General features: G+C 39.4%; 1 protein-coding gene across 1 annotated transcript in view; it reads left to right on the top strand.

Annotated features, from left to right (window-relative positions):
• The window catches only part of LOC112228318 (gamma-aminobutyric acid receptor subunit gamma-2), an 84,141-nt gene extending 60,457 nt beyond the window's left edge, over positions 1 to 23,684 (top strand). Inside the window, exons 8-10 of the mRNA XM_042309604.1 lie at positions 2,900 to 3,105; positions 18,637 to 18,660; positions 22,742 to 23,684. Of these exons, the coding sequence (XP_042165538.1) occupies positions 2,900 to 3,105; positions 18,637 to 18,660; positions 22,742 to 23,020 (509 nt within the window). The 3' untranslated portion in view covers positions 23,021 to 23,684. The remainder of the gene's footprint in view (positions 1 to 2,899; positions 3,106 to 18,636; positions 18,661 to 22,741) is intronic.
• Positions 23,685 to 27,215: the final 3,531 nt, after the last annotated feature.

Genomic DNA, 27,215 nt, shown 5'->3' on the forward strand with positions numbered 1-27,215 from the left:
CGACGATAAACCCGAATCCGACCATCACCCCTGGTGAGACAAAACCGCGACTCGTCAGTGAAGAGCACTTTTTGCCCTGTCTGGTCCAGCCACTGTGGGTTTGTGCCCATAGGCGACATTGTTGCCGGTGTTTTCTGGTGAGGACCTGCCTTACAACAGGCCTACAAGCCCCCAGTCCAGCCTCTCTCAGCCTATTGCGGACAGTCTGAGCACTGATGGAGGGATTGTGCGTTCCTGGTGTAACTCGGGCAGTTGTTGTTGCCATCCTGTACCTGTCCCGCAGGTGTGATGTTCGGATGTGCCAATCCTATGCAGGTGTTGTTACACGTCCTGTCTACCTGTAGTGCTGTCATAGGTGTCTCACAGTACGGACATTGCAATTTATTGCCCTGGCCACATCTGCAGTCCTCATGCCTCCTTACAGCATGCCTAAGGCACGTTCACGCAAATGAGCAGGGACCCTGGGCATCTTTCTTTTGGTGTTTTTCACAGAGTCAGTAGAAAGGCCTCTTTAGTGTCCTAACTTTTCATAACTGTGGCCTTAATTGCCTACCGTCTATAAGCTGTTAGTGTCTTAACGACCATTCCACAGGTGCATGTTCATTAACTGTTTATGGTTCATTGAACATTTACAATGAAGATCTGTGAAGTTATTTGCATTTTTACAAATTATCTTTGAAAGACAGGGTCCTGAATTTATTACTGTAAAAAATGAGTTTTCATTTTTAGTTGACAAAAAGACTCATGGACATTCAATTTGACATGAAGCTGCTTTTCATCTGTATTGTCCAATCATACGCATGCATGCCTTTGCAGAATACGGAATGCGATTCTCTCATTGGTTATGATTGGGAGAAAAGAGCTGTATGCCTATACATAAATTGTTTAACCTGTATCCAAGGCTTTGTAGCCTATATAGTAAATGTTGGCTGGCATTGGTTACAATCTTCCACAATAGCAATGTGCCAGTTGTATATAGGGATAGTAGGCCTAGTTGGACACGGCTATCTGAATGTGCACATGATGGAAGTTAGAGGTAAATATTAATTATTTAATGGTGGAAAAATGCACTGACTAAAATTGTCCGGAGTTTTAGTCAATTGATAATAACTGAAACTAATGATGGATAAAATGACCAAAGTGTGACTAAGGCTCAAATATATTTTAAGACTAAAACTAAATATAAAATAGCTGCCAAAATGAACACTGATCCCTTTGCCCCAGATGGCTGGTGGTAAGGCTGAACTTGAAAGAAGAGATACACTACATGACCAAAAGTATGTGGACACCTGCTTGTCGAACATTTCATTCTAAAATCTCGGGCATTAATATGGAGTTGGTCCCCCCTTTGCTGCTTTAACAGCCTCCACTCTCCTGGGAAGGCTTTCTACTAGATGTTGGAACATTGCTGCGGGGACTTGCTTCCATTCAGCCACAAGAACACTACTGAGGTGCCATGTAGAACCATGAAAAACAACCCCAGACCATTATTCCTCCTCCACCAAACTTTACAGTTGTCACTATGCATTGAGGCAGGTAGCGTTCTCCCGGCATCCGCCAAATCCAGATATGTCCGTCGGACTGCGTGATTCATCACTCCAGAGAATGCATTTCCACGCTTGGCATTGTGCATTGTGATGTTAGGCTTGTATGCGGCTGCTTGGCCATGGAAACCCATTTCATGAAGCTCCCGACGAACAGTTGTTGTGATGACATTGCTTCCTGAAGCAGTTTGGAACTCGGTAGTGAGTATTGCATCTGAGGACAAACGATTTTTACGCACTTCAGCACTCTACGGTCCTGTTCGGTGAACTTGTGTGGCCTACCACTTCGCGGCTGAGCCGTTGTTGCTCCTAGACATTTCCACTTTACAAGAACAGCACTTACAGTTGACCGGGGCAGCTCTAGCAGAGCAGAAATTTTATGAATGGACTTGTTGGAAAGGTGGCATCCTATGACGGTGCCACGTTGAAAGTTTCTGACCTCTAGTAACAATATTATACTGCCAATGTTTGTCTATGGAAATTGGATGGCTGTGTGTTCAATTTTATGCACTTGTCAACAACGGGTGTGGCTGAAACAGCTGAATCCACTAATTTGAAGGGGTGTCCACATAATGTTGTATATATTGTGATATATTGTGTATGTTGTGGATCAAGGGACCACAACAGTTGGTTGCTACGCCGTCCCTTATGGGGCAACTGTACGTCATAATGTGTCAAGTGTTTGCAATTTAACAGCATTTCATAATCCTTTAGTTTTGTGTAATCCAGTACTTGAATACTATGCCTTGATTTCTAATCACTATTCTTAATGATACCGTTTCCTCGGATTCCTTTCATTTGTTGGAGTAGTATTATGGGAAATATACTATATCTGTTAGATATGTTACATTACCAGAGAAAGCACTTAGGCATAACCCAGCTCACACACATAAAGTATGTCATTCATTTAAGACCCATAAGGATCAAATAGGAAGCTCTCTTCAAAATAGATGTGTGCAGCATGCTAAAATAGTTCAAACATCCCCACTGTGTATCATACATATTGTATTTTGTTCAACCAGTCTGAGATTGCTCCATTCCAATCATCTCTGTGAATATATATTTGTACAGAAAGTTTCTTTGAATTTTTGGTCAGTTTTTTTCTCACGTCTCTGAGACTAGGGAGGTCAATCAAATAATTATATATATATTAAATATATATATATACTCTGAACCACTCTTACAACTCTATTTTGTTAGTCTCCGACATATCCTACATTTTTTATTGCCTCCACTGCACCAACTCTCCAAGTCCTAAAATCAAACCCATCTAAGAATGGCATACTGTTATCTTTTGTTGCTATACCCTTTCTGTACCCTCGTCTGACCCTCTTGGCCATCTGGTCTATTGACAGGCATCACCACTGTGCTGACCATGACTACGCTGAGTACCATAGCCAGGAAGTCGCTGCCTAAGGTGTCCTACGTGACGGCCATGGACCTCTTTGTGTCCGTATGCTTCATCTTCGTCTTTGCCGCGCTGATAGAATACGGAACACTGCACTACTTTGTAAGCAACAGGAAGCCAAGCACAAAAAAGGACAAGAAGAAGAAAAACCCGGTGAGTCGTTTGTCCAAAACAAAGTGGGCACACAATGACTCTTCTCAAGTAGTGAAGATAAAATGGTCAGAATAGCTGAGATAAATGTCAGACACATTTTGAGCTTAATGTGTTTGCAAAGAATGTTGACCTTACCTGTGAGAATGTGTTTATATTGGGAATAGGCCAGGTCAAGGGGTGGGGATTACAACACTCTCCAAACACGGAGTTATTTCCCGTCTCTGAAAGCCTCGCCAATCACTGTATTACTGTGTCACTGTAATGCAAAGCCTACTACTACTAGGTTCTCTGATGGGAGCAGTCATTGTGAGGCCACCTCGTGCCATGCAGTCTACGAGAGACATAGAACCTGTCCTTAACCCATACCACAGCTGTGCAGTACTATTTTAAAACCTCGTCACATGACCAGAAGGTGTCGGGGCTTTAAATCCCCACAACATCATGACGGCTATAGTAAAAGCACCAGAGTTAGCTAGCTAGGTACTTAACAGGCTGTGGAGTGCTCCAGTTTCAGCTTCTCTGTAAGTAAGATTTGCTTTTGGATATAAATGTGTGCTGGGTGAATGAGTTTTGACGATCTGAAGGTGTAATGCCAGTTTGCTTTCTCTAAGGGGTTGTTCTAAATGAGGTTCTTCACATGGTCTGCCAAGTTGTGATGCAGAAGCCTTTGACTCAGATCCTTTTGATCTTCATGAATAAAAAAGGAAATCGAGGAAATAACATATTTTAAATTCTCATAGGTTTTGGGTGTAAGGGTCTAACCATTTTCATGTCTCATAGATTTTGGGTCTTTGGGTCTAACCGTTTTCATTTCTCATAGGTTTTGGGTATAAGGGTCTAACCATTTTAATTTCTCATTGGTATTGTCTGTAAGGGTCTAACCATTTTCATTTCTCATGGCTTTTGCATGTAAGGGTCTAACCATTTTCATTTATTTGGGGTTTTTGGTGTCAGGGTCTAACCATTTTCATTTCTCATGGCTTTTGCATGTAAGGGTCTAACCATTTTCATTTCTCATGGGTTTTGGGTGTAAGGGTCTAACCATTTTCATTTCTCATGGGTTTTGTCTGTAAGGGTCTAACCATTTTCATTTCTCATGGCTTTTGGGTGTAATGGCCTAACCGTTTTCATTTATTTGGGGTTTTTGGTGTCAGGGTCTAACCATTTTAATTTCTCATAGATTTTGGGTCTGTGGGTCTAACCTGTTTTCATGTCTCATAGATTTTGGTTGTTAGGGTCTGACCGTTTTCATTTCTTATAGGAATTGTCTGTAAGGGTCTAACCATTTTTATTTCTCATGGCTTTTTAGGTATAAGGGTCTATCCATTTTAATTTCTCATAGGTTTTGAGTGTAAGGGTCTAACCATTTTCATTTCTCATAGGTTTTGCATGTAAGGGTCTAACCATTTTCATTTCTCATAGGTTTTGCGTGTAAGGGTCTAACCATTTTCATTTCTCATAGGTTTTGCATGTAAGGGTCTAACCATTTTCATTTCTCATAGGTTTTGCGTGTAAGGGTCTATCCATTTTCATTTCTCATAGGTTTTTGGTCTATGGGTCTGACCATTTTAATGTATTATGGGTTTAAGTGTCTAACATTTTTTAATTCTCATGGGTTTTGGGTATAAGTGTCTAACTGTTTTAATTTCTCATAGGTTTTGGGTGTTAGGGACTATCCGTTTTTTTTTCTCATAGGTTCTGAAGAAGTAGACCAAGGTGCAGAGTGGTAAGCGTTCATGATCTTTAATACTCAGAACACCAAACAAAAACAACAAAAGGAATAACGAACGTCACGTTCTGCCCGGCTTCACAGAGCTAACAAAAAACAAGATCCCACAACATAGGTGGGAAAACAGGCTACCTAAGTATGATTCCCAATCAGAGACAACGATAGACAGCTGCCTCTGATTGGGAACCACACTCGGCCAAAACCAGAGAAATACAAAACATAGAATACCCACCCCACCTCACACCCTGACCTCACCAAATAGAGAAATAAAACGTCTCTCTAAGGTCATGGCGTGACAGTACCCCCCCCCAAAGGTGCGGATTCCCGGCCGCAAACCTGAACCTATGGGGAGGGTCCGGGTGGGCATCTACCCTTGGCGGCGGTTCAGGGCATGGACCCCGCTCCGCCTCTGGCTCCCCCCACTTTGGTGGCGCCTCTGGTGCGGGGACCATCGTCGCCGGCCCCGGACTGGGGACCCTCGCCGCAGGCCCCGGACTGGGGACCCTCGCCGCAGGCCCCGGACTAGGGACCCTCGCCGCAGGCCCCGGAATGGGGACCCTCGCCGCAGGCCCCGGACTGGGGACCCTCGCTGCAGGCCCCGGACTGGGGACCCTCGGTGCAGGCCCCGGACTGGGGACCCTCACTGCAGGCCCCGGACTGGGGACTGTCGCCGGAGGCTCCGGACTGGAGACCCATGGAGCAGGCACAGGATGCACCGGACTGTGGGGGAGCACTGTAGATCTGGTGCCTATCCTTGGCACCACTCTTCCAGGCTGAATGCCCACTTTAGCACGGCACCTCCAGAGCGCAGGCACAGGTTGAACCGGGCTGTGTGGGAGCTGGAGATCTGGTGCTTACAACTCTCACCGCTCCTCGTGGCTGAATGCCCAATTTAGCCCGGCAGTTGCGGAGCGCAGGCACAGGACACACTGAGCTGTCACAGCACACCGGAGACACAGTGCGCAGAGCTGGCGCAGGATACCCTGGGCCGAAACGGCGCACCGGAGACCAAGAGCGCTGAGCTGGCACAATCCGCCCTGACTGGATGCCCATTCTAGTGTGGCACTTGAGGAGAGCTGGCTCCGAGCGCACCGGGCTGTGCACGCGCCCTGGCGACACCGTGCGCTTTACCGCATAACACGGTGCCTGCCCGGTCACTCGCTCCCCGCGGTAAGCACGGGGAGTTGGCTCAGGTCTATAACCTGACTCCGCCAATCTCCCCGTGTGCCCGTCATGCCAACTCATGCCAGCTCCTCCTTAGGACGGCGATATTCTCCAGCCTGTGCCCACGGTCCCTTGCCTTCCAGTATCTCCTCCCATGTCCACTCCTCCAGAAAACGCTGCTTGGTCCTTTTGTGGTGGGATCTTCTTTGACGTTCGTCTGAAGAAGTAGACCAAGGTGCAGCCTGGTAAGTGTTCATGATCTTTAATACTCAGAACACCAAACAAAAACAACAAAAAGAATAATGAAGGTCACGTTCTGCCCGGCTTCACAGAGCTAACAAAAAACAAGATCCCACAACATAGGTGGGAAAACAAGCTACCTAAGTATGATTCCCAATCAGAGACAACGATAGACAGCTGCGTCTGATTGGGAACCACACTCGGCCAAAACCAAAGAAATACAAAACATCGAATGCCCACCCCACCTCACACCCTGACCTCATCAAATAGAGAAATACAACAGCTCTCTAAGGTCAGAGCGTGACACTCATAGGTTTTGTGTGTTGTAAGGGTCTAACCAGATTCATTTCTCGTAGGTTTTATGTATAATGGTCCTTCCATTTTAATTTCTCATAGGTTTTTGGTCTAAGGGTCTAACCATTTTAATTTCTCATAGGTTTTTGTGATGTAAGGATCTAACCAGTTTCATTTATTGTAGGTTTTGGGTGTAATGGTATATCCATTTTCATTTCTCATAGGTTTTTTATAGTGTAAGGGTCTAACTATTTTCGTTTATCATAGGTTTTGGGTATAATGGTCCTTCCATTTTAATTTCCCATAGGTTTTCGGTGTAAGGTTCTAACCAGTTTAATTTCTGTGAGGTTTTGAGTGTAAGGATCTAACCATTTTCATTTCTCATAGGGTTTTATAGTGGAAGGGTCTAACCATTTTCATTACTCATAGGTTTTGAGTGTAAGGGACGAACCATTTTCATTTCTCATAGGTTTTGAGTGTAAGGGTCTAACCATTTTCATTTCTCATGGGTTTTGGGTGTAAGGGTCTAACCATTTTCATTTCTCATAGGGTTTTATAGTGGAAGGGTCTAACCATTTTCATTACTCATAGGGTTTTATAGTGGAAGGGTCTAACCATTTTCATTACTCATAGGGTTTTATAGTGGAAGGGTCTAACCATTTTCATTACTCATAGGGTTTTATAGTGGAAGGGTCTAACCATTGTCATTTCTCATAGGGTTTTATAGTGGAAGGGTCTAACCATTTTCATTTCTCATAGGGTTTTATAGTGGAAGGGTCTAACCATTTTCATTTCTCATAGGGTTTTATAGTGGAAGGGTCTAACCATTTTCATTACTCATAGGGTTTTATAGTGGAAGGGTCTAACCATTTTCATTTCTCATAGGGTTTTATAGTGGAAGGGTCTAACCATTTTCATTTCTCATAGGGTTTTATAGTGGAAGGGTCTAACCATTTTCATTTCTCATAGGGTTTTATAGTGGAAGGGTCTAACCATTTTCATTTCTCATAGGGTTTTATAGTGGAAGGGTCTAACCATTTTCATTTCTCATAGGGTTTTATAGTGGAAGGGTCTAACCATTTTCATTACTCATAGGGTTTTATAGTGGAAGGGTCTAACCATTTTCATTACTCATAGGTTTTTGAGTGTAAGGGACTAACCATTTTCATTTCTCATGGGTTTTGGGTGTAAGGGTCTAACCATTTTCATTTCTCAAGTGTTTTTTGTAAGGGTCTAACCATTTTCATTTCTCATGGGTTTTGGGTGTAAGGGTCTAACCATTTTCATTTCTCATGGGTTTTGGGTGTAAGGGTCTAACCATTTTCATTTCTCATGGGTTTTGGGTGTAAGGGTCTAACCATTTTCATTTCTCATGGGTTTTGGGTGTAAGGGTCTAACCATTTTCATTTCTCAAGTGTTTTTTGTAAGGGTCTAACCATTTTCATTTCTCAAGTGTTTTTTGTAAGGGTCTAACCATTTTCATTTCTCATGGGTTTTGGGTGTAAGGGTCTAACCATTTTCATTTCTCAAGTGTTTTTTGTAAGGGTCTTTTTCATTTCTCATGGGTTTTGGGTGTAAGGGTCTAACCATTTTCATTTCTCAAGTGTTTTTTGTAAGGGTCTAACCATTTTCATTTCTCAAGTGTTTTTTGTAAGGGTCTAACCATTTTCATTTCTCAAGTGTTTTTGTAAGGGTTATCCATTTTCATTTCTCAAGTGTTTTTGTAAGGGTCTAACCATTTTCATTTCTCAAGTGTTTTTGTAAGGGTCTAACCATTTTCATTTCTCAAGTGTTTTTGTAAGGGTCTAACCATTTTCATTTCTCAAGTGTTTTTTGTAAGGGTCTAACCATTTTCATTTCTCAAGTGTTTTTGTGTAAGGGTCTAACCATTTTCATTTCTCATGGGTTTTGGGTGTAAGGGTCTAACCATTTTCATTTCTCATGGGTTTTGGGTGTAAGGGTCTAACCATTTTCATTTCTCATGGGTTTTGGGTGTAAGGGTCTAACCATTTTCATTTCTCAAGTGTTTTTTGTAAGGGTCTAACCATTTTCATTTCTCATGGGTTTTGGGTGTAAGGGTCTAACCATTTTCATTTCTCATGGGTTTTGGGTGTAAGGGTCTAACCATTTTCATTTCTCATGGGTTTTGGGTGTAAGGGTCTAACCCATTTTCATTTCTCAAGTGTTTTTTGTAAGGGTCTAACCATTTTCATTTCTCATGGGTTTTGGGTGTAAGGGTCTAACCATTTTCATTTCTCATGGGTTTTGGGTGTAAGGGTCTAACCATTTTCATTTCTCATGGGTTTTGGGTGTAAGGGTCTAACCATTTTCATTTCTCAAGTGTTTTTTGTAAGGGTCTAACCATTTTCATTTCTCATGGGTTTTGGGTGTAAGGGTCTAACCATTTTCATTTCTCATGGGTTTTGGGTGTAATGGTCTAACCATTTTCATTTCTCATGGGTTTTGGGTGTAAGGGTCTAACCATTTTCATTTCTCATGGGTTTTGGGTGTAAGGGTCTAACCATTTTCATTTCTCATGGGTTTTGGGTGTAAGGGTCTAACCATTTTCATTTCTCATAGGGTTTTATAGTGGAAGGGTCTAACCATTTTCATTTCTCATAGGGTTTTATAGTGGAAGGGTCTAACCATTTTCATTACTCATAGGGTTTTATAGTGGAAGGGTCTAACCATTTTCATTTCTCATAGGGTTTTATAGTGGAAGGGTCTAACCATTTTCATTACTCATAGGGTTTTATAGTGGAAGGGTCTAACCATTTTCATTACTCATAGGGTTTTATAGTGGAAGGGTCTAACCATTTTCATTACTCATAGGGTTTTATAGTGGAAGGGTCTAACCATTGTCATTTCTCATAGGGTTTTATAGTGGAAGGGTCTAACCATTTTCATTTCTCATAGGGTTTTATAGTGGAAGGGTCTAACCATTTTCATTTCTCATAGGGTTTTATAGTGGAAGGGTCTAACCATTTTCATTACTCATAGGGTTTTATAGTGGAAGGGTCTAACCATTTTCATTTCTCATAGGGTTTTATAGTGGAAGGGTCTAACCATTTTCATTTCTCATAGGGTTTTATAGTGGAAGGGTCTAACCATTTTCATTTCTCATAGGGTTTTATAGTGGAAGGGTCTAACCATTTTCATTTCTCATAGGGTTTTATAGTGGAAGGGTCTAACCATTTTCATTTCTCATAGGGTTTTATAGTGGAAGGGTCTAACCATTTTCATTACTCATAGGTTTTGAGTGTAAGGGACGAACCATTTTCATTTCTCATAGGTTTTGAGTGTAAGGGTCTAACCATTTTCATTTCTCATGGGTTTTGGGTGTAAGGGTCTAACCATTTTCATTTCTCATGGGTTTTGTGTATAAGGGTCTAACCATTTTCATTTCTCATGGGTTTTGGGTGTAAGGGTCTAACCATTTTCATTTCTCATGGGTTTTGGGTGTAAGGGTCTAACCATTTTCATTTCTCATGGGTTTTGGGTGTAAGGGTCTAACCATTTTCATTTCTCATGGGTTTTGGGTGTAAGGGTCTAACCATTTTCATTTCTCAAGTGTTTTTGTAAGGATCTAACCATTTTCATTTCTCAAGTGTTTTTTGTAAGGGTCTAACCATTTTCATTTCTCATGGGTTTTGGGTGTAAGGGTCTAACCATTTTCATTTCTCATGGGTTTTGGGGTGTAAGGGTCTAACCATTTTCATTTCTCATGGGTTTTGGGTGTAAGGGTCTAACCATTTTCATTTCTCAAGTGTTTTTTGTAAGGGTCTAACCATTTTCATTTCTCATGGGTTTTGGGTGTAAGGGTCTAACCATTTTCATTTCTCAAGTGTTTTTTGTAAGGGTCTAACCATTTTCATTTCTCAAGTGTTTTTGTAAGGGTCTAACCATTTTCATTTCTCATGGGTTTTGGGTGTAAGGGTCTAACCATTTTCATTTCTCATGTGTTTTTGTAAGGGTCTAACCATTTTCATTTCTCATGGTGTTTTTTAACCATTTTCATTTCTCAAGTAAGGGTCTAACCATTTTCATTTCTAAAGTGTTTTTTGTAAGGGTCTAACCATTTTCATTTCTCATGGGTTTTGGGTGTAAGGGTCTAACCATTTTCATTTCTCATGGGTTTTGGGTGTAAGGGTCTAACCATTTTCATTTCTCAAGTGTTTTTTGTAAGGGTCTAACCATTTTCATTTCTCATAGGTTTTGGGTGTAAGGGTCTAACCATTTTCATTTCTCATAGGTTTTGGGTGTAAGGGTCTAACCATTTTCATGTCTCATAGGTTTTGGGTGTAAGGGTCTAACCATTTTCATGTCTCATAGATTTTGGGTCTTTGGGTCTAACCGTTTTCATTTCTCATAGGTTTTGGGTATAAGGGTCTAACCATTTTCATGTCTCATAGATTTTGGGTCTTTGGGTCTAACCGTTTTCATTTCTCATAGGTTTTGGGTATAAGGGTCTAACCATTTTCATTTCTCATGGGTTTTTTGTAAGGGTCTAACCATTTTCATTTCTCATGGGTTTTATGTAAGGGTCTAACCATTTTCATTTCTCATAGGGTTTTATAGTGGAAGGGTCTAACCATTTTCATTTCTCATAGGGTTTTATAGTGGAAGGGTCTAACCATTTTCATTTCTCATAGGGTTTTATGTAAGGGTCTAACCATTTTCATTTCTCATAGGGTTTTATAGTGGAAGGGTCTAACCATTTTCATTTCTCATAGGGTTTTATAGTGGAAGGGTCTAACCATTTTCATTTCTCATAGGGTTTTATAGTGGAAGGGTCTAACCATTTTCATTTCTCATAGGGTTTTATAGTGGAAGGGTCTAACCATTTTCATTACTCATAGGGTTTTATAGTGGAAGGGTCTAACCATTTTCATTTCTCATAGGGTTTTATAGTGGAAGGGTCTAACCATTTTCATTTCTCATAGGGTTTTATAGTGGAAGGGTCTAACCATTTTCATTTCTCATAGGGTTTTGGGTGGAAGGGTCTAACCATTTTCATTTCTCATAGGGTTTTATAGTGGAAGGGTCTAACCATTTTCATTTCTCATAGGGTTTTATAGTGGAAGGGTCTAACCATTTTCATTTCTCATAGGGTTTTATAGTGGAAGGGTCTAACCATTTTCATTACTCATAGGTTTTGAGTGTAAGGGTCTAACCATTTTCATTTCTCATGGGTTTTGGGTGTAAGGGTCTAACCATTTTCATTTCTCAAGTGTTTTTTGTAAGGGTCTAACCATTTTCATTTCTCATGGGTTTTGGGTGTAAGGGTCTAACCATTTTCATTTCTCATGGGTTTTGGGTGTAAGGGTCTAACCATTTTCATTTCTCATGGGTTTTGGGTGTAAGGGTCTAACCATTTTCATTTCTCATGGGTTTTGGGTGTAAGGGTCTAACCATTTTCATTTCTCAAGTGTTTTTTGTAAGGGTCTAACCATTTTCATTTCTCAAGTGTTTTTTGTAAGGGTCTAACCATTTTCATTTCTCATGGGTTTTGGGTGTAAGGGTCTAACCATTTTCATTTCTCATGGGTTTTGGGTGTAAGGGTCTAACCATTTTCATTTCTCATGGGTTTTGGGTGTAAGGGTCTAACCATTTTCATTTCTCAAGTGTTTTTTGTAAGGGTCTAACCATTTTCATTTCTCATGGGTTTTGGGTGTAAGGGTCTAACCATTTTCATTTCTCAAGTGTTTTTTGTAAGGGTCTAACCATTTTCATTTCTCAAGTGTTTTTGTAAGGGTCTAACCATTTTCATTTCTCATGGGTTTTGGGTGTAAGGGTCTAACCATTTTCATTTCTCATGTGTTTTTGTAAGGGTCTAACCATTTTCATTTCTAAAGTGTTTTTGTAAGGGTCTAACCATTTTCATTTCTCAAGTGTTTTTGTAAGGGTCTAACCATTTTCATTTCTCATGGGTTTTTTGTAAGGGTCTAACCATTTTCATTTCTCATGGGTTTTGGGTGTAAGGGTCTAACCATTTTCATTTCTCAAGTGTTTTTTGTAAGGGTCTAACCATTTTCATTTCTCATGGGTTTTGGGTGTAAGGGTCTAACCATTTTCATTTCTCATGGGTTTTGGGTGTAAGGGTCTAACCATTTTCATTTCTCATGGGTTTTGGGTGTAAGGGTCTAACCATTTTCATTTCTCATGGGTTTTGGGTGTCAGGGTCTAACCGTTTTCATTTCTCATAGGTTTTGGGTCTTTGGGTCTAACCATTTTCATTTCTCATAGGTTTTGGGTGTAAGGGTCTAACCATTTTCATTTCTCATGGGTTTTGGGTGTAAGGGTCTAACCATTTTCATTTCTCATAGGTTTTGGGTGTAAGGGTCTAACCATTTTAATTTCTCATTGGTGATGTCTGTAAGGGTCTAACCATTTTCATTTCTCATGGCTTTTGGGTGTAATGGTCTAACCATTTTCATTTCTCATGGGTTTTGGGTGTAAGGGTCTAACCATTTTCATTTCTCATGGGTTTTGGGTGTAAGGGTCTAACCATTTTCATTTCTCATGGGTTTTGGGTGTAAGGGTCTAACCATTTTCATTTCTCAAGTGTTTTTTGTAAGGGTCTAACCATTTTCATTTCTCAAGTGTTTTTTGTAAGGGTCTAACCATTTTCATTTCTCAAGTGTTTTTTGTAAAGGGTCTAACCATTTTCATTTCTCAAGTGTTTTTGTAAGGGTCTAACCATTTTCATTTCTAAAGTGTTTTTTGTAAGGGTCTAACCATTTTCATTTCTCATGGGTTTTGGGTGTAAGGGTCTAACCATTTTCATTTCTCAAGTGTTTTTTGTAAGGGTCTAACCATTTTCATTTCTCATGGGTTTTGGGTGTAAGGGTCTGATCATTTTCATTTCTCATGGGTTTTGGGTGTAAGGGTCTAACCATTTTCATTTCTCATGGGTTTTGGGTGTAAGGGTCTGACCATTTTCATTTCTCATGGGTTTTGGGTGTAAGGGTCTAACCATTTTCATTTCTCATGGGTTTTGGGTGTAAGGGTCTAATCATTTTCATTTCTCATGGGTTTTGGGTGTAAGGGTCTGACCATTTTCATTTCTCATGGGTTTTGGGTGTAAGGGTCTAACCATTTTCATTTCTCAAGTGTTTTTTGTAAGGGTCTGATCATTTTCATTACTCATGTGTTTTTTGTAAGGGTCTAACCATTTTCATTTCTCATGGGTTTTGGGTGTAAGGGTCTGATCATTTTCATTTCTCAAAGTGTTTTTTGTAAGGGTCTAACCATTTTCATTTCTCAAGTGTTTTTGTAAGGGTCTGATCATTTTCATTTCTCAAGTGTTTTTTGTAAGGGTCTGATCATTTTCATTTCTCAAGTGTTTTTGTAAGGGTCTAACCATTTTCATTTCTAAAGTGTTTTTTGTAAGGGTCTAACCATTTTCATTTCTCATGGGTTTTGGGTGTAAGGGTCTAACCATTTTCATTTCTCAAGTGTTTTTTGTAAGGGTCTAACCATTTTCATTTCTCATGGGTTTTGGGTGTAAGGGTCTAACCATTTTCATTTCTCATGGGTTTTGGGTGTAAGGGTCTGATCATTTTCATTTCTCATGGGTTTTGGGTGTAAGGGTCTGATCATTTTCATTTCTCAAGTGTTTTTTGTAAGGGTCTAACCATTTTCATTTCTCATGGGTTTTGGGTGTAAGGGTCTAACCATTTTCATTTCTCATGGGTTTTGGGTGTAAGGGTCTGATCATTTTCATTTCTCAAGTGTTTTTGTAAGGGTCTAACCATTTTCATTTCTCATGGGTTTTGGGTGTAAGGGTCTAACCATTTTCATTTCTCAAGTGTTTTTTGTAAGGGTCTAACCATTTTCATTTCTCATGGGTTTTGGGTGTAAGGGTCTGATCATTTTCATTTCTCATGGGTTTTGGGTGTAAGGGTCTAACCATTTTCATTTCTCATGGGTTTTGGGTGTAAGGGTCTAACCATTTTCATTTCTCATGGGTTTTGGGTGTAAGGGTCTGACCATTTTCATTTCTCATGGGTTTTGGGTGTAAGGGTCTAACCATTTTCATTTCTCATGTGTTTTTGTAAGGGTCTAACCATTTTCATTTCTCAAGTGTTTTTGTAAGGGTCTAACCATTTTCATTTCTCAAGTGTTTTTTGTAAGGGTCTAACCATTTTCATTTCTCAAGTGTTTTTTGTAAGGGTCTAACCATTTTCATTTCTCAAGTGTTTTTTGTAAGGGTCTATCCATTTTCATTTCTCATGTGTTTTTGTAAGGGTCTAACCATTTTCATTTCTCAAGTGTTTTTGTAAGGGTCTAACCATTTTCATTTCTCAAGTGTTTTTGTAAGGGTCTATCCATTTTCATTTCTCAAGTGTTTTTTGTAAGGGTCTAACCATTTTCATTTCTCAAGTGTTTTTTGTAAGGGTCTATCCATTTTCATTTCTCATGGGTTTTGGGTGTAAGGGTCTAACCATTTTCATTTCTCAAGTGTTTTTTGTAAGGGTCTAACCATTTTCATTTCTCAAGTGTTTTTGTAAGGGTCTATCCATTTTCATTTCTCAAGTGTTTTTTGTAAGGGTCTAACCATTTTCATTTCTCATGTGTTTTTTGTAAGGGTCTAACCATTTTCATTTCTCAAGTGTTTTTGTAAGGGTCTAACCATTTTCATTTCTCAAGTGTTTTTGTAAGGGTCTAACCATTTTCATTTCTCATGGGTTTTGGGTGTAAGGGTCTGATCATTTTCATTTCTCAAGTGTTTTTTGTAAGGGTCTAACCATTTTCATTTCTCAAGTGTTTTTGTAAGGGTCTAACCATTTTCATTTCTCATGTGTTTTGGGTGTAAGGGTCTAACCATTTTCATTTCTCAAGTGTTTTTGTAAGGGTCTGATCATTTTCATTTCTCATGGGTTTTGGGTGTAAGGGTCTAACCATTTTCATTTCTCATGGGTTTTGGGTGTAAGGGTCTAACCATTTTCATTTCTCATGGGTTTTGGGTGTAAGGGTCTGATCATTTTCATTTCTCATGGGTTTTGGGTGTAAGGGTCTAACCATTTTCATTTCTCATGGGTTTTGGGTGTAAGGGTCTAACCATTTTCATTTCTCATGGGTTTTGGGTGTAAGGGTCTAACCATTTTCATTTCTCATGGGTTTTGGGTGTAAGGGTCTGATCATTTTCATTTCTCATGGGTTTTGGGTGTAAGGGTTTTTTCATTTCTCATGGGTTTTGGGTGTAAGGGTCTAACCATTTTCATTTCTCAAGTGTTTTTGTAAGGGTCTGATCATTTTCATTTCTCATGGGTTTTTTGTAAGGGTCTAACCATTTTCATTTCTCAAGTGTTTTTGTAAGGGTCTAACCATTTTCATTTCTCATGGGTTTTGGGTGTAAGGGTCTAACCATTTTCATTTCTCATGTGTTTTTGTAAGGGTCTAACCATTTTCATTTCTCAAGTGTTTTTGTAAGGGTCTAACCATTTTCATTTCTCATGGGTTTTGGGTGTAAGGGTCTGACCATTTTCATTTCTCATGGGTTTTTTTCATTTCTCAAGTGTTTTGGGTGTAAGGGTCTAACCATTTTCATTTCTCAAGTGTTTTTGTAAGGGTCTAACCATTTTCATTTCTCATGGGTTTTGGGTGTAAGGGTCTAACCATTTTCATTTCTCAAGTGTTTTTGTAAGGGTCTGATCATTTTCATTTCTCATGGGTTTTGGGTGTAAGGGTCTAACCATTTTCATTTCTCAAGTGTTTTTGTAAGGGTCTAACCATTTTCATTTCTCATGGGTTTTGGGTGTAAGGGTCTAACCATTTTCATTTCTCATGTGTTTTTTGTAAGGGTCTAACCATTTTCATTTCTCAAGTGTTTTTTGTAAGGGTCTAACCATTTTCATTTCTCATGGGTTTTGGGTGTAAGGGTCTGACCATTTTCATTTCTCATGGGTTTTTTGGGTGTAAGGGTCTAACCATTTTCATTTCTCAAGTGTTTTTGTAAGGGTCTAACCATTTTCATTTCTCATGGGTTTTGGGTGTAAGGGTCTAACCATTTTCATTTCTCAAGTGTTTTTGTAAGGGTCTAACCATTTTCATTTCTCATAGGTTTTGGGTGTAAGGGTCTAACCATTTTCATTTCTCAAGTGTTTTTTGTAAGGGTCTAACCATTTTCATTTCTCAAGTGTTTTTTGTAAGGGTCTAACCATTTTCATTTCTCAAGTGTTTTTTGTAAGGGTCTAACCATTTTCATTTCTCATGGGTTTTGGGTGTAAGGGTCTAACCATTTTCATTTCTCAAGTGTTTTTTGTAAGGGTCTAACCATTTTCATTTCTCATAGGTTTTGGGTGTAAGGGTCTAACCATTTTCATTTCTCAAGTGTTTTTGTAAGGGTCTAACCATTTTCATTTCTCAAGTGTTTTTGTAAGGGTCTAACCATTTTCATTTCTCATGGGTTTTGGGTGTAAGGGTCTAACCATTTTCATTTCTCAAGTGTTTTTTGTAAGGGTCTAACCATTTTCATTTCTCATGGGTTTTGGGTGTAAGGGTCTAACCATTTTCATTTCTCATGTGTTTTGGGTGTAAGGGTCTAACCATTTTCATTTCTCAAGTGTTTTTGTAAGGGTCTAACCATTTTCATTTCTCAAGTGTTTTTGTAAGGGTCTAACCATTTTCATTTCTCAAGTGTTTTTGTAAGGGTCTAACCATTTTCATTTCTCATGGGTTTTGGGTGTAAGGGTCTAACCATTTTCATTTCTCATGGGTTTTGGGTGTAAGGGTCTAACCATTTTCATTTCTCAAGTGTTTTTTGTAAGGGTCTAACCATTTTCATTTCTCAAGTGTTTTTTGTAAGGGTCTAACCATTTTCATTTCTCATGGGTTTTGGGTGTAAGGGTCTAACCATTTTCATTTCTCATGGGTTTTGGGTGTAAGGGTCTAACCATTTTCATTTCTCATGGGTTTTGGGTGTAAGGGTCTAACCATTTTCATTTCTCATGGGTTTTGGGTGTAAGGGTCTGATCATTTTCATTTCTCATGGGTTTTGGGTGTAAGGGTCTAACCATTTTCATTTCTCATGGGTTTTGGGTGTAAGGGTCTAACCATTTTCATTTCTCATGGGTTTTGGGTGTAAGGGTCTGATCATTTTCATTTCTCATGGGTTTTGGGTGTAAGGGTCTAACCATTTTCATTTCTCATGGGTTTTGGGTGTAAGGGTCTAACCATTTTCATTTCTCATAGGTTTTGGGTGTAAGGGTCTAACCATTTTAATTTCTAAAGTGTTTTTGTAAGGGTCTGATCATTTTCATTTCTCATGGGTTTTGGGTGTAAGGGTCTGATCATTTTCATTTCTAAAGTGTTTTTGTAAGGGTCTAACCATTTTCATTTCTCATGGGTTTTGGGTATAAGGGTCTAACCATTTTCATTTCTCATGGCTTTTGGGTATAAGGGTCTAACCATTTTCATTTCTCAAGGGTTTTAGGTTTAAGGATTTAACCATTTTCTGGAAATTAAAAAATGAATAAGTAAATAATGATGTCCTATTTCAATGTTATGAAATGTTATGATGGTACAGTAATTGTTCCAATAATTGTATGTAGACAACAACAGTGTGTATGTAGACAACGACAGTGTATTTATAATCAATCTGTTAAATGTAAGCGGAACTGATGTGTTATTCCATTAGGACTAATTGTTTGATAAACAGGAAATAAAAGCAGTAAAAAAGCATTTTTGAAGATACAGTAGTTTGAGCGTTTAAAGTACTACAAATCCATGTTCATTGTGTTTTCCAGATAAAAATGCCTTTAACTGAGCTTAAAAATGCCATTGTCTTGTCTTGGTGTAACGGGTCAGCTCTGAGCCCAACTAGGATCAATATCATCCCTAAATCGTTGATGTCAAGTTTGTTTCAAGGATATAGCACATCTCTAAATGTAAAATTGACTGGGGATCAACCTGGTCCACAATTTGATATATCCAGTCCTGCATCTTCCTCCTGTATGTGTCTCGGCAGTATGTTCTTCCCTTCCTACTTCTACGGTGTTATTTTCTTTAGACATTCTCTCTGTTTGTCTTTTTACATTTGTTCTTTTTTGTGTTGTTCTCTTTTAATTCTACATATTCTTTGTTTCCTGTTGGGACAAAAGCTCCTCCGGCTATTTTCCTCAAAGGTATATTGCCTGTGTCTGAGTTTCATCTATTGACTGCATGTGTCTGCTGCATTTTGCCTGTCTCTGTACCCAGCTAGTGTACCTCACTGCTACATGTCTGTTTTAGAGACCATTTCTTTACCTTTACCTCAGAATGTCTTCCGCAATACCACCAAACAAAGCGCTCACTGTGCAGAGGCAGCCAGACATACTTGTGTAATGACAACATTCTGCTCTCTCATATAACCAGCACACACACGTCCACAGCTAGTAAAAAGATGGTACAAAATGGTTTCATTCTGACTTGTTTTATTTTTTACACTGTGCAATTTTAACAGTAAAGCAGTGGCAGCTCTATTTCCCCTGTCAAGCTAAGCTACCCGTGTGTTTGTGGGGCTTTTAACCTGATGCTTCCTATAGAATCAGCAGAGCCTTAACAGACTGAAATAGACAACCCCTACACTGTGTTAAGCCTAATTAGTAGTGATCATTTTAATGGCTCCACATGCAGCAGAGTAGATTTAGCCCCAGTAATCTCTAAAACACTCACAGGTAACTGCCAAAATAATGGAAACACTTAATGAGGGATACAAAGTATATTGAAAGCAGGTGCTTCCACACAGGTGTGGTTTCTGAGTTAATTAAGTAATTAGCATCCCATCATGTTTAGGGTCATGTATAAAATGCTGGGCAATGCTGCTACTATGACCATGCCCCCATAGGATGACAATGCCCCATCCACAGGGCACGAGAGGTCACTGAATGGTTTGATGAGCATGAAAACGATGTAAAGCACATGCCATGGCCATCTCAGTCACCAGATCTCAACCCAATTGGAACTTATGGGAGATTCAGGAGCGGCGCCTGAGACAGCGTTTTCCACCACCATCAACAAAACACCAAATAATGGAATTTTTCATGGAAGAATGGTGTGAATCCCTCCAATAGAGTTCCAGACACTTGTAAAATCTATGCCAAGGTGCATTGAAGCTGTTCTGGCTTGTGGTGGCCCAATGCCCTCTTAAGACGCTTTATGTTGGTGTTTCCTTTATTTTGGCAGTTACCTGTATATTTAACACTCAAGTAAAGAAGATGGTGTGCTTTAAAAAACAGAATCACCCTGAATCTATTATATGGAAGCGTAACATTTCTTAATGGGGTAATTTGACTGAATTTAAATACCATTAGTCAGAGGATACTGTAAGTATGGTAAACATTTGAACCAGCCGTTTAAAGTGAGGCCATTTTTATAGCTATTTTAAATAATGGACAAAAAATGAACTACAGCTGACACTAAGCTTTGATTATAGTGGTAGTTATCCAGAGTAGGAGACTAAGGCCTATATTCAACCTGTAAAGCTGAACTTCCACGGTGCGGATTGAATAGAGCCCTTAGTGTTTCCGTCAATTATTCATTTTGAGAGGTTGTCTACTTCATCCGGTTAAAGCTGGTTATGCCACTTTTGTTTGCAAACCCCGGCAACACTGCAGGATCTGGGTTTGCTCTTCTGCTTGAGCTAGCTTCCACTACACGCTTCCTTCTCCCGTGCAACCCCCCCTTTGAGAACCGAGTCACATGACCCGATGCTGCTTCCTGGTGCAAATCTAGGTTGATGATAAAAGGTTAAAACAATGTAATAATTCCATGCGGAAGCGTTGGAAAATTAACAAATTCATTGGACCAGCGCCATTACTGATTCTGCAGAATTAACGAGCGAAAGTGACTGGAAGCAAATGTTAGCAGTACAAAAAGCTTCCCATTTTAGCGAACTACTCACCAAACACAGCATAACTGTTTTACTGTCATTATATTCTTTAAAAAAGTATAAAAAATGATCTGCAGCCACTTTATTACTTTATTTCTCGACCATTGGTGACATTTTCAATCCTATTCCTGTAGAATCAGCCACAGAGCTGGTCCAATGAATGTGTTTATTTTCAAACGCTCCACATGGAATTATTAGGTTGTATTAACCTGAATATTTTCGACCTATCTGCAAATCCCCTGGTTCCCCTGGTCAATCAATCAGAGTATAATGTGGAACCAACCAATCTTTACATGTGGTTATGCATCGTTTTCAAAGGAACTACAAGCATCCTTGTATTCTAGTGCTGGGCAAATTTGAGCTGCAGAGAAGGAGCTACAGTCAAATCAGTGTTTTGATCTTTTATAATGACACATGCCTTTAAACAATTTAACCCCAAAGCTTATGGCGTTTGATGGTGCTTGACACACATATGGTTCATTTTACGAGGACATTAGGAAAGCAGTATGATTACCTATACATAGCACTGGCATGACATCCATTAACTACAATAAAGCCTAATGAAAAGGGAAAAAAACTCCAAGAGGCTAAAGGATATGGGATAGGGCCTAGAGGTTAGGGGTTGGTGCCTATGGGTTAGGGGCTAGGGGTTAGAGATTAGGGGTTAGAGGCTAGGGGTTAGGGAGTAGGGGTTAGAGGCTATGGGATAGGGCCTAGAGGCTAGGGGTTGGTGCCTATGGGTTAGGGGTTAGAGATTAGGGGATAGGGGTTAGAGGCTAGGGGTTAGGGAGTAGGGGTTAGAGGCTATGGGATAGGGCCTAGAGGTTAGGGGTTGGTGCCTATGGGTTAGGGGCTAGGGGTTAGAGATTAGGGGATAGGGGTTAGAGGCTAGGGGTTAGGGAGTAGGGGTTAGAGGCTATGGGATAGGGCCTAGAGGCTAGGGGTTGGTGCCTATGGGTTAGGGGCTAGGGGTTAGAGATTAGGGATAGGGGTTAGAGGTTAGGGAGTAGGGGTTAGAGGCTATGGGATAGGGCCTAGAGGTTAGGGGTTGGTGCCTATGGGTTAGGGGCTAGGGGTTAGAGATTAGGGGTTAGAGGCTAGGGGTTAGGGAGTAGGGTTTAGAGGCTATGGGATAGGGCCTAGAGGTTAGGGGCTTGGGGTTAGAGGCTTGGAACTAGAGGTTAGAGTCTAGGGGCTAGAGGTTAGAGGCTAGGGACTAGAGCCTAGGCGTTAGAGGCTAGGGACTAGAGGTTACGGGATAGGGCCTAGAGGCTAGGGCTAGAGGTTAGGGGCTTGGGGTTAGACGTAGAGACTAGAGATTAGAGGCTAGGGACTAGAGGCTAGGGACTAGAGGTTAGAGGTTACGGGATAGGGCCTAGAGGCTAGGGCTAGAGGTTAGGGGTAAGAGGTTAAAGGCTTTGGGCTCTGTTCAGTTAGTAGCGATTCCATTCAGTTTATTTGAAGTGGAACAATACAATACTGTATGTAACTGCGTCATTATATTTCTAAATGAATCATACACAAAATATTATGCTGGGTCAGCAGAAACTCAGTCTTATAGTTCATCACGAGAGAAGACATATGTGCAAAGGTGGCTTGCCATTTTGAGATAAAAGCCCATGAAAATGCTAATTGTGCCTCCTTTGACTGATGGAACAAAGGACTATTTTAGGAATTGTCAGAAATGAAAGGCTGTGCTCTCAAGTGGTGAGCAGGCTTTAAAGGAGGTTGATTTAACCCATTTAGGGATATGAAATGGAGGAACAGTGAGTCCCTGCTCAACAGTCTTTCTTATCGTACAGCTTACATCATTATCCATTTAGAATAAATTCAAATGTTCCCCCTCTGAAATCCACTCAATGGCATCCACATACAGAACAAGAATTATGTAATTTGAGTGAATCATTATGCAAAAAGGGACTGTGTTTAGGTTTGGGACTAATGATAACCATGATACTCCTCGTATTTTCCCATGACGTGCAAAACAGAGCTTAAAATAGGTTGCCCAGCACTAGCATCATCTTTCGACTAAATAAAGCCCAATACACAATGTATCCTACAGAAGCCAGATACTTTGTACTTTTGGCTTTACCCATAGATGTAATTTGCATTGTGTGTTCCAAAGGGAATAGTCCATTGTCAGCTTTAAGCCACTCTAATTAAATACAGGTACCACTGATGGCTTATTTGTGTTTTACTGAAATGCTTAAAAATATTCCATTTCCAAGTGAAGTTAAAAATTATATTTTGTGTACTAAGATAGAGACTAAATTAGGTCCCCCATTTTTCACCTCTTAGACTCCAGTTGCTAACTGTGCTCTCTCTGTTAAAAGCAGACCCCTACGGTGGACATACGCCCTCGCTCAGCCACCGCCATCCAGATGAACAACGCCACCCACATGCAGGAGCGGGATGAGGAGTATGGCTACGAGTGCCTGGACGGCAAGGACTGCACCAGCTTCTTCTGCTGTTTCGAGGACTGCCGCTCTGGGGCCTGGCGGCATGGGCGGTTGCACATCCGTGTCGCCAAGATAGACTCATACGCTCGCATCGGTTTCCCCACCGCTTTCGGTCTCTTTAACCTGGTTTACTGGATCTCCTATCTCTATCTCTAGATCCAGCGTGTAGCCAGACGTAGAATATACGTTCTGCTCCAACAAGACCATTTTTAAGAAGGGGACCCACTGAAATGTTTTCCTTTTATTTTTGTTTCTCTTTTATTTCGTTATTTGATCATTCATATTTTTTAAAGCAAAAGTTGTAGCAAACCCAATAGGCATGCAGGGATCTGGAGTCTGATAGTGGAACTACGACTGTGCTTTGTGTAAGCAAGAACCTAACTAAGCTCACCATAGTGATTCTGCATGACTACGTTTCCCAGATTCCCCTTGGTCAGGTATTGGTTTATGTAGAAGTTATTCAATATCAGGGCCGCTTCAATGTTTTATTTGTATCAGCCCTTAGTCAGCATATTAGATCACAGTTTTTTTGTATTAACAAGTTACGCATGCGCTACAGAAGACAAATGTCAGATATGACATCAGCTTATTTTCACATGTTTTTATTTATCGCTATATTCATCCATCCAAAATACAAAAAGCACTTTAATAGTTATATAGGTTGAACAGTAAGTATGATTTTACACTTTACTTTGATGTTTCTTTTAGCTAACTGTTAAACATGACTTAAGCAGCGTTAAACATGACTTTAGCAGTGTGTTAAACATGACTTTAACAGTGTTAAACATGACTTTAGCAGTGTTAAACATGACTTTAGCAGTGTGTTAAACATGACTTTAGCAGTGTTAAACATGACTTTAGCAGTGTGTTAAACATGACTTTAACAGTGTTAAACATGACTTTAGCAGTGTGTTAAACATGACTTTAGCAGTGTGTTAAACATGACTTTAGCAGTGTTAAACATGACTTTAGCAGTGTTAAACATGACTTTAGCAGTGTGTTAAACATGACTTTAGCAGTGTTAAACATGACTTTAGCAGTGTGTTAAACATGACTTTAGCAGTGTGTTAAACATGACTTTAGCAGTGTTAAACATGACTTTAGCAGTGTTAAACATGACTTTAGCAGTGTTAAACATGACTTTAGCAGTGTGTTAAACATGACTTTAGCAGTGTTAAACATGACTTTAGCAGTGTTAAACATGACTTTAGCAGTGTGTTAAACATGACTTTAGCAGTGTGTTAAACATGACTTTAGCAGTGTGTTAAACATGACTTTAGCAGTGTTAAACATGACTTTAACAGTGTTGAAACATTACTTTAGCAGTGTGTTAAACATGACTTTAGCAGTGTTAAACATGACTTTAGCAGTGTTGAACATTACTTTAGCAGTGTGTTAAACATGACTTTAGCAGTGTGTTAAACATGACTTTAACAGTGTGTTAAACATGACTTTAGCAGTGTGTTAAACATGACTAGCAGTGTTAAACATGACTTTAGAAGTGTTAAACATTACTTTAGCAGTGTTGAACATGACTTTAGCAGTGTGTTAAACATGACTTTAGCAGTGTTAAACATTACTTTAGCAGTGTTGAACATGACTTTAGCAGTGTGTTAAACATGACTTTAGCAGTGTTAAACATGACTTTAGCAGTGTTAAACATGACTTTAGCAGTGTTAAACATGACTTTAGCAGTGTGTTAAACATGACTTTAGCAGTGTTAAACATTACTTTAGCAGTGTTGAACATGACTTTAACAGTGTGTTAAACATGACTTTAGCAGTGTTGAACATGACTTTAACAGTGTGTTAAACATGACTTTAGCAGTGTTAAACATGACTTTAGCAGTGTGTTAAACATGACTTTAACAGTGTTAAACATGACTTTAGCAGTGTGTTAAACATGACTTTAGCAGTGTTAAACATGACTTTAGCAGTGTTAAACATGACTTTAACAGTGTGTTAAACATGACTTTAGCAGTGTGTTAAACATGACTAGCAGTGTTAAACATGACTTTAGAAGTGTTAAACATTACTTTAGCAGTGTTGAACATGACTTTAGCAGTGTGTTAAACATGACTTTAGCAGTGTTAAACATTACTTTAGCAGTGTTGAACATGACTTTAGCAGTGTGTTAAACATGACTTTAGCAGTGTTAAACATGACTTTAGAAGTGTTAAACATTACTTTAGCAGTGTTGAACATGACTTTAGCAGTGTGTTAAACATGACTTTAGCAGTGTTAAACATTACTTTAGCAGTGTTGAACATGACTTTAACAGTGTGTTAAACATGACTTTAGCAGTGAACATTTTTAGCAGTGTTTAAACATGACTTTAGCAGTGTTAAACATTACTTTAGCAGTGTTAAACATGACTTTAGCAGTGTGTTAAACATGACTTTAGCAGTGTTAAACATTACTTTAGCAGTGTTGAACATGACTTTAGCAGTGTTTAAACATGACTTTAGCAGTGTTAAACATGTTTAAACATGACTTTAGCAGTGTTGAACATTACTTTAGCAGTGTGTTAAACATGACTTTAGCAGTGTTTAAACATGACTTTAGCAGTGTTAAACATGACTTTAGCAGTGTTAAACATGACTTTAGCAGTGTGTTAAACATGACTTTAGCAGTGTTAAACATGACTTTAGCAGTGTGTTAAACATGACTTTAGCAGTGTTAAACATGACTTTAGCAGTGTGTTAAACATGACTTTAGCAGTGTTAAACATGACTTTAGCAGTGTGTTAAACATGACTTTAGCAGTGTGTTAAACATGACTTTAACAGTGTTAAACATGACTTTAGCAGTGTTAACATTGACTTTAGCAGTGTGTTAAACATGACTTTAGCAGTGTTAAACATGACTTTAGCATTGTGTTAAACATGACTTTAGCAGTGTTGAACGTGACTTTTTTTCATGTGTGGTCAGAGCGCTAGAAAAGACTTTATGGTCGACTGTACAGACACTGTGTATATATGTTATTATGTAGTGGTTTACATTTATTGCATGCACCTTTCTGGCCAAAATTCAACACGTTTTAAGGTATTCTGTTGTTGGCTATGGATGCAAAAAAAGAACACGGCTGATTATTCATCTTTTTTTGAGGAAAAGTAGAAAATGAGACAAAAATACTTTCAGATGTTGACTTCTAAGTTCATGTTCATCTCCACCAATATGTATTAAGACAGGATCAATACAGACCTTACAGGCAAAAAACGTTATATAAACTTTTATGAACTTAGTGTTCTGAGGACCTAATCTTCCTTTTCAAACACTTCAATTGACACAGGTGTGGCTGTGCTGGCTCCTATGGGAAGTGTGTAGATAAGAAATAGGCATCAAAATCATCCCAAAAATATTCTGCTCCTTTTTCTCCCCGACAACCACTTGGTAGACGTGAGTATTACACAAACACAGCAAGCAGTGTTTTACTTCATTCGGCTGGCACGTTGAGTGTCTACACTGGAAGCGGCTGTAGTTCTGAATGCCTACACCCATCAAAATGCCCAAACTCTCAGTGACAGAAAACACACTCCCATTTGCCATAAGACTGAACAGCATTGCTTAGTCACTGCATTAAAACAGATCCATCTGTCTCAATGGGTGGTTTAGGGGGACTTAAGGCAAAAAACGAACTATTTAACTGGAGGAATATTGCTGAACTTGACAGCTCCGTGGAGAAGAAAGCATCTGCTTGTGACCAGACCAGATGCATAAGCCTTACTCTCTTTGAAGAGACACACTGTGGAAATTACAATGATCTGACGCTGACAACATATTTAAAGAACTGGGAGAAGTTCAGGAATTAATTTTAGTTTGTTTTGTTGTTGTTTTTTCCAGTGTTTATGATGCATCATTAAATCATTAATGTGTCAGTACGACATTACTCATGTACTGTATCGTGTAGCACATTGTGAACGTCAAAATAAGTACTCAAACTGCTTTGAGTACTAATGTGCTTCACATCATACGGTACAGAGGTCTTACAATGCAAGTTGAGGGATATTTATATACCCAAATCATAGCCAACCGTTTGCAAACGAGTACCTTAGGTAAAGGCAGCCCAAAAATGTTAAAGAGCAGTGCTTGAATCGAAATAAATAAGTCATTATGCATATTGTAAGTCACATGATATTATGTACATAGTCGATCACAAAAGGAAACCAACACTTAACAAACCCTTACATTTTTGAATGGGGAACTTATTGGTTTGTTGTCTTTCCTTCATTTAACCCTTTTCATTTATATCATTACATTATGCTTGAACCTGTGGGATATTGTGGGGTATTTTTCAAGGAAATTGTATTTCTCTATTTAGATGGCCCTTACCAAAACAGAGATGGAGAATGT

This window comes from Oncorhynchus tshawytscha, linkage group LG30, assembly GCF_018296145.1.
Source record: "Oncorhynchus tshawytscha isolate Ot180627B linkage group LG30, Otsh_v2.0, whole genome shotgun sequence".
NCBI classification, from domain to species: Eukaryota; Metazoa; Chordata; class Actinopteri; order Salmoniformes; family Salmonidae; genus Oncorhynchus; species Oncorhynchus tshawytscha.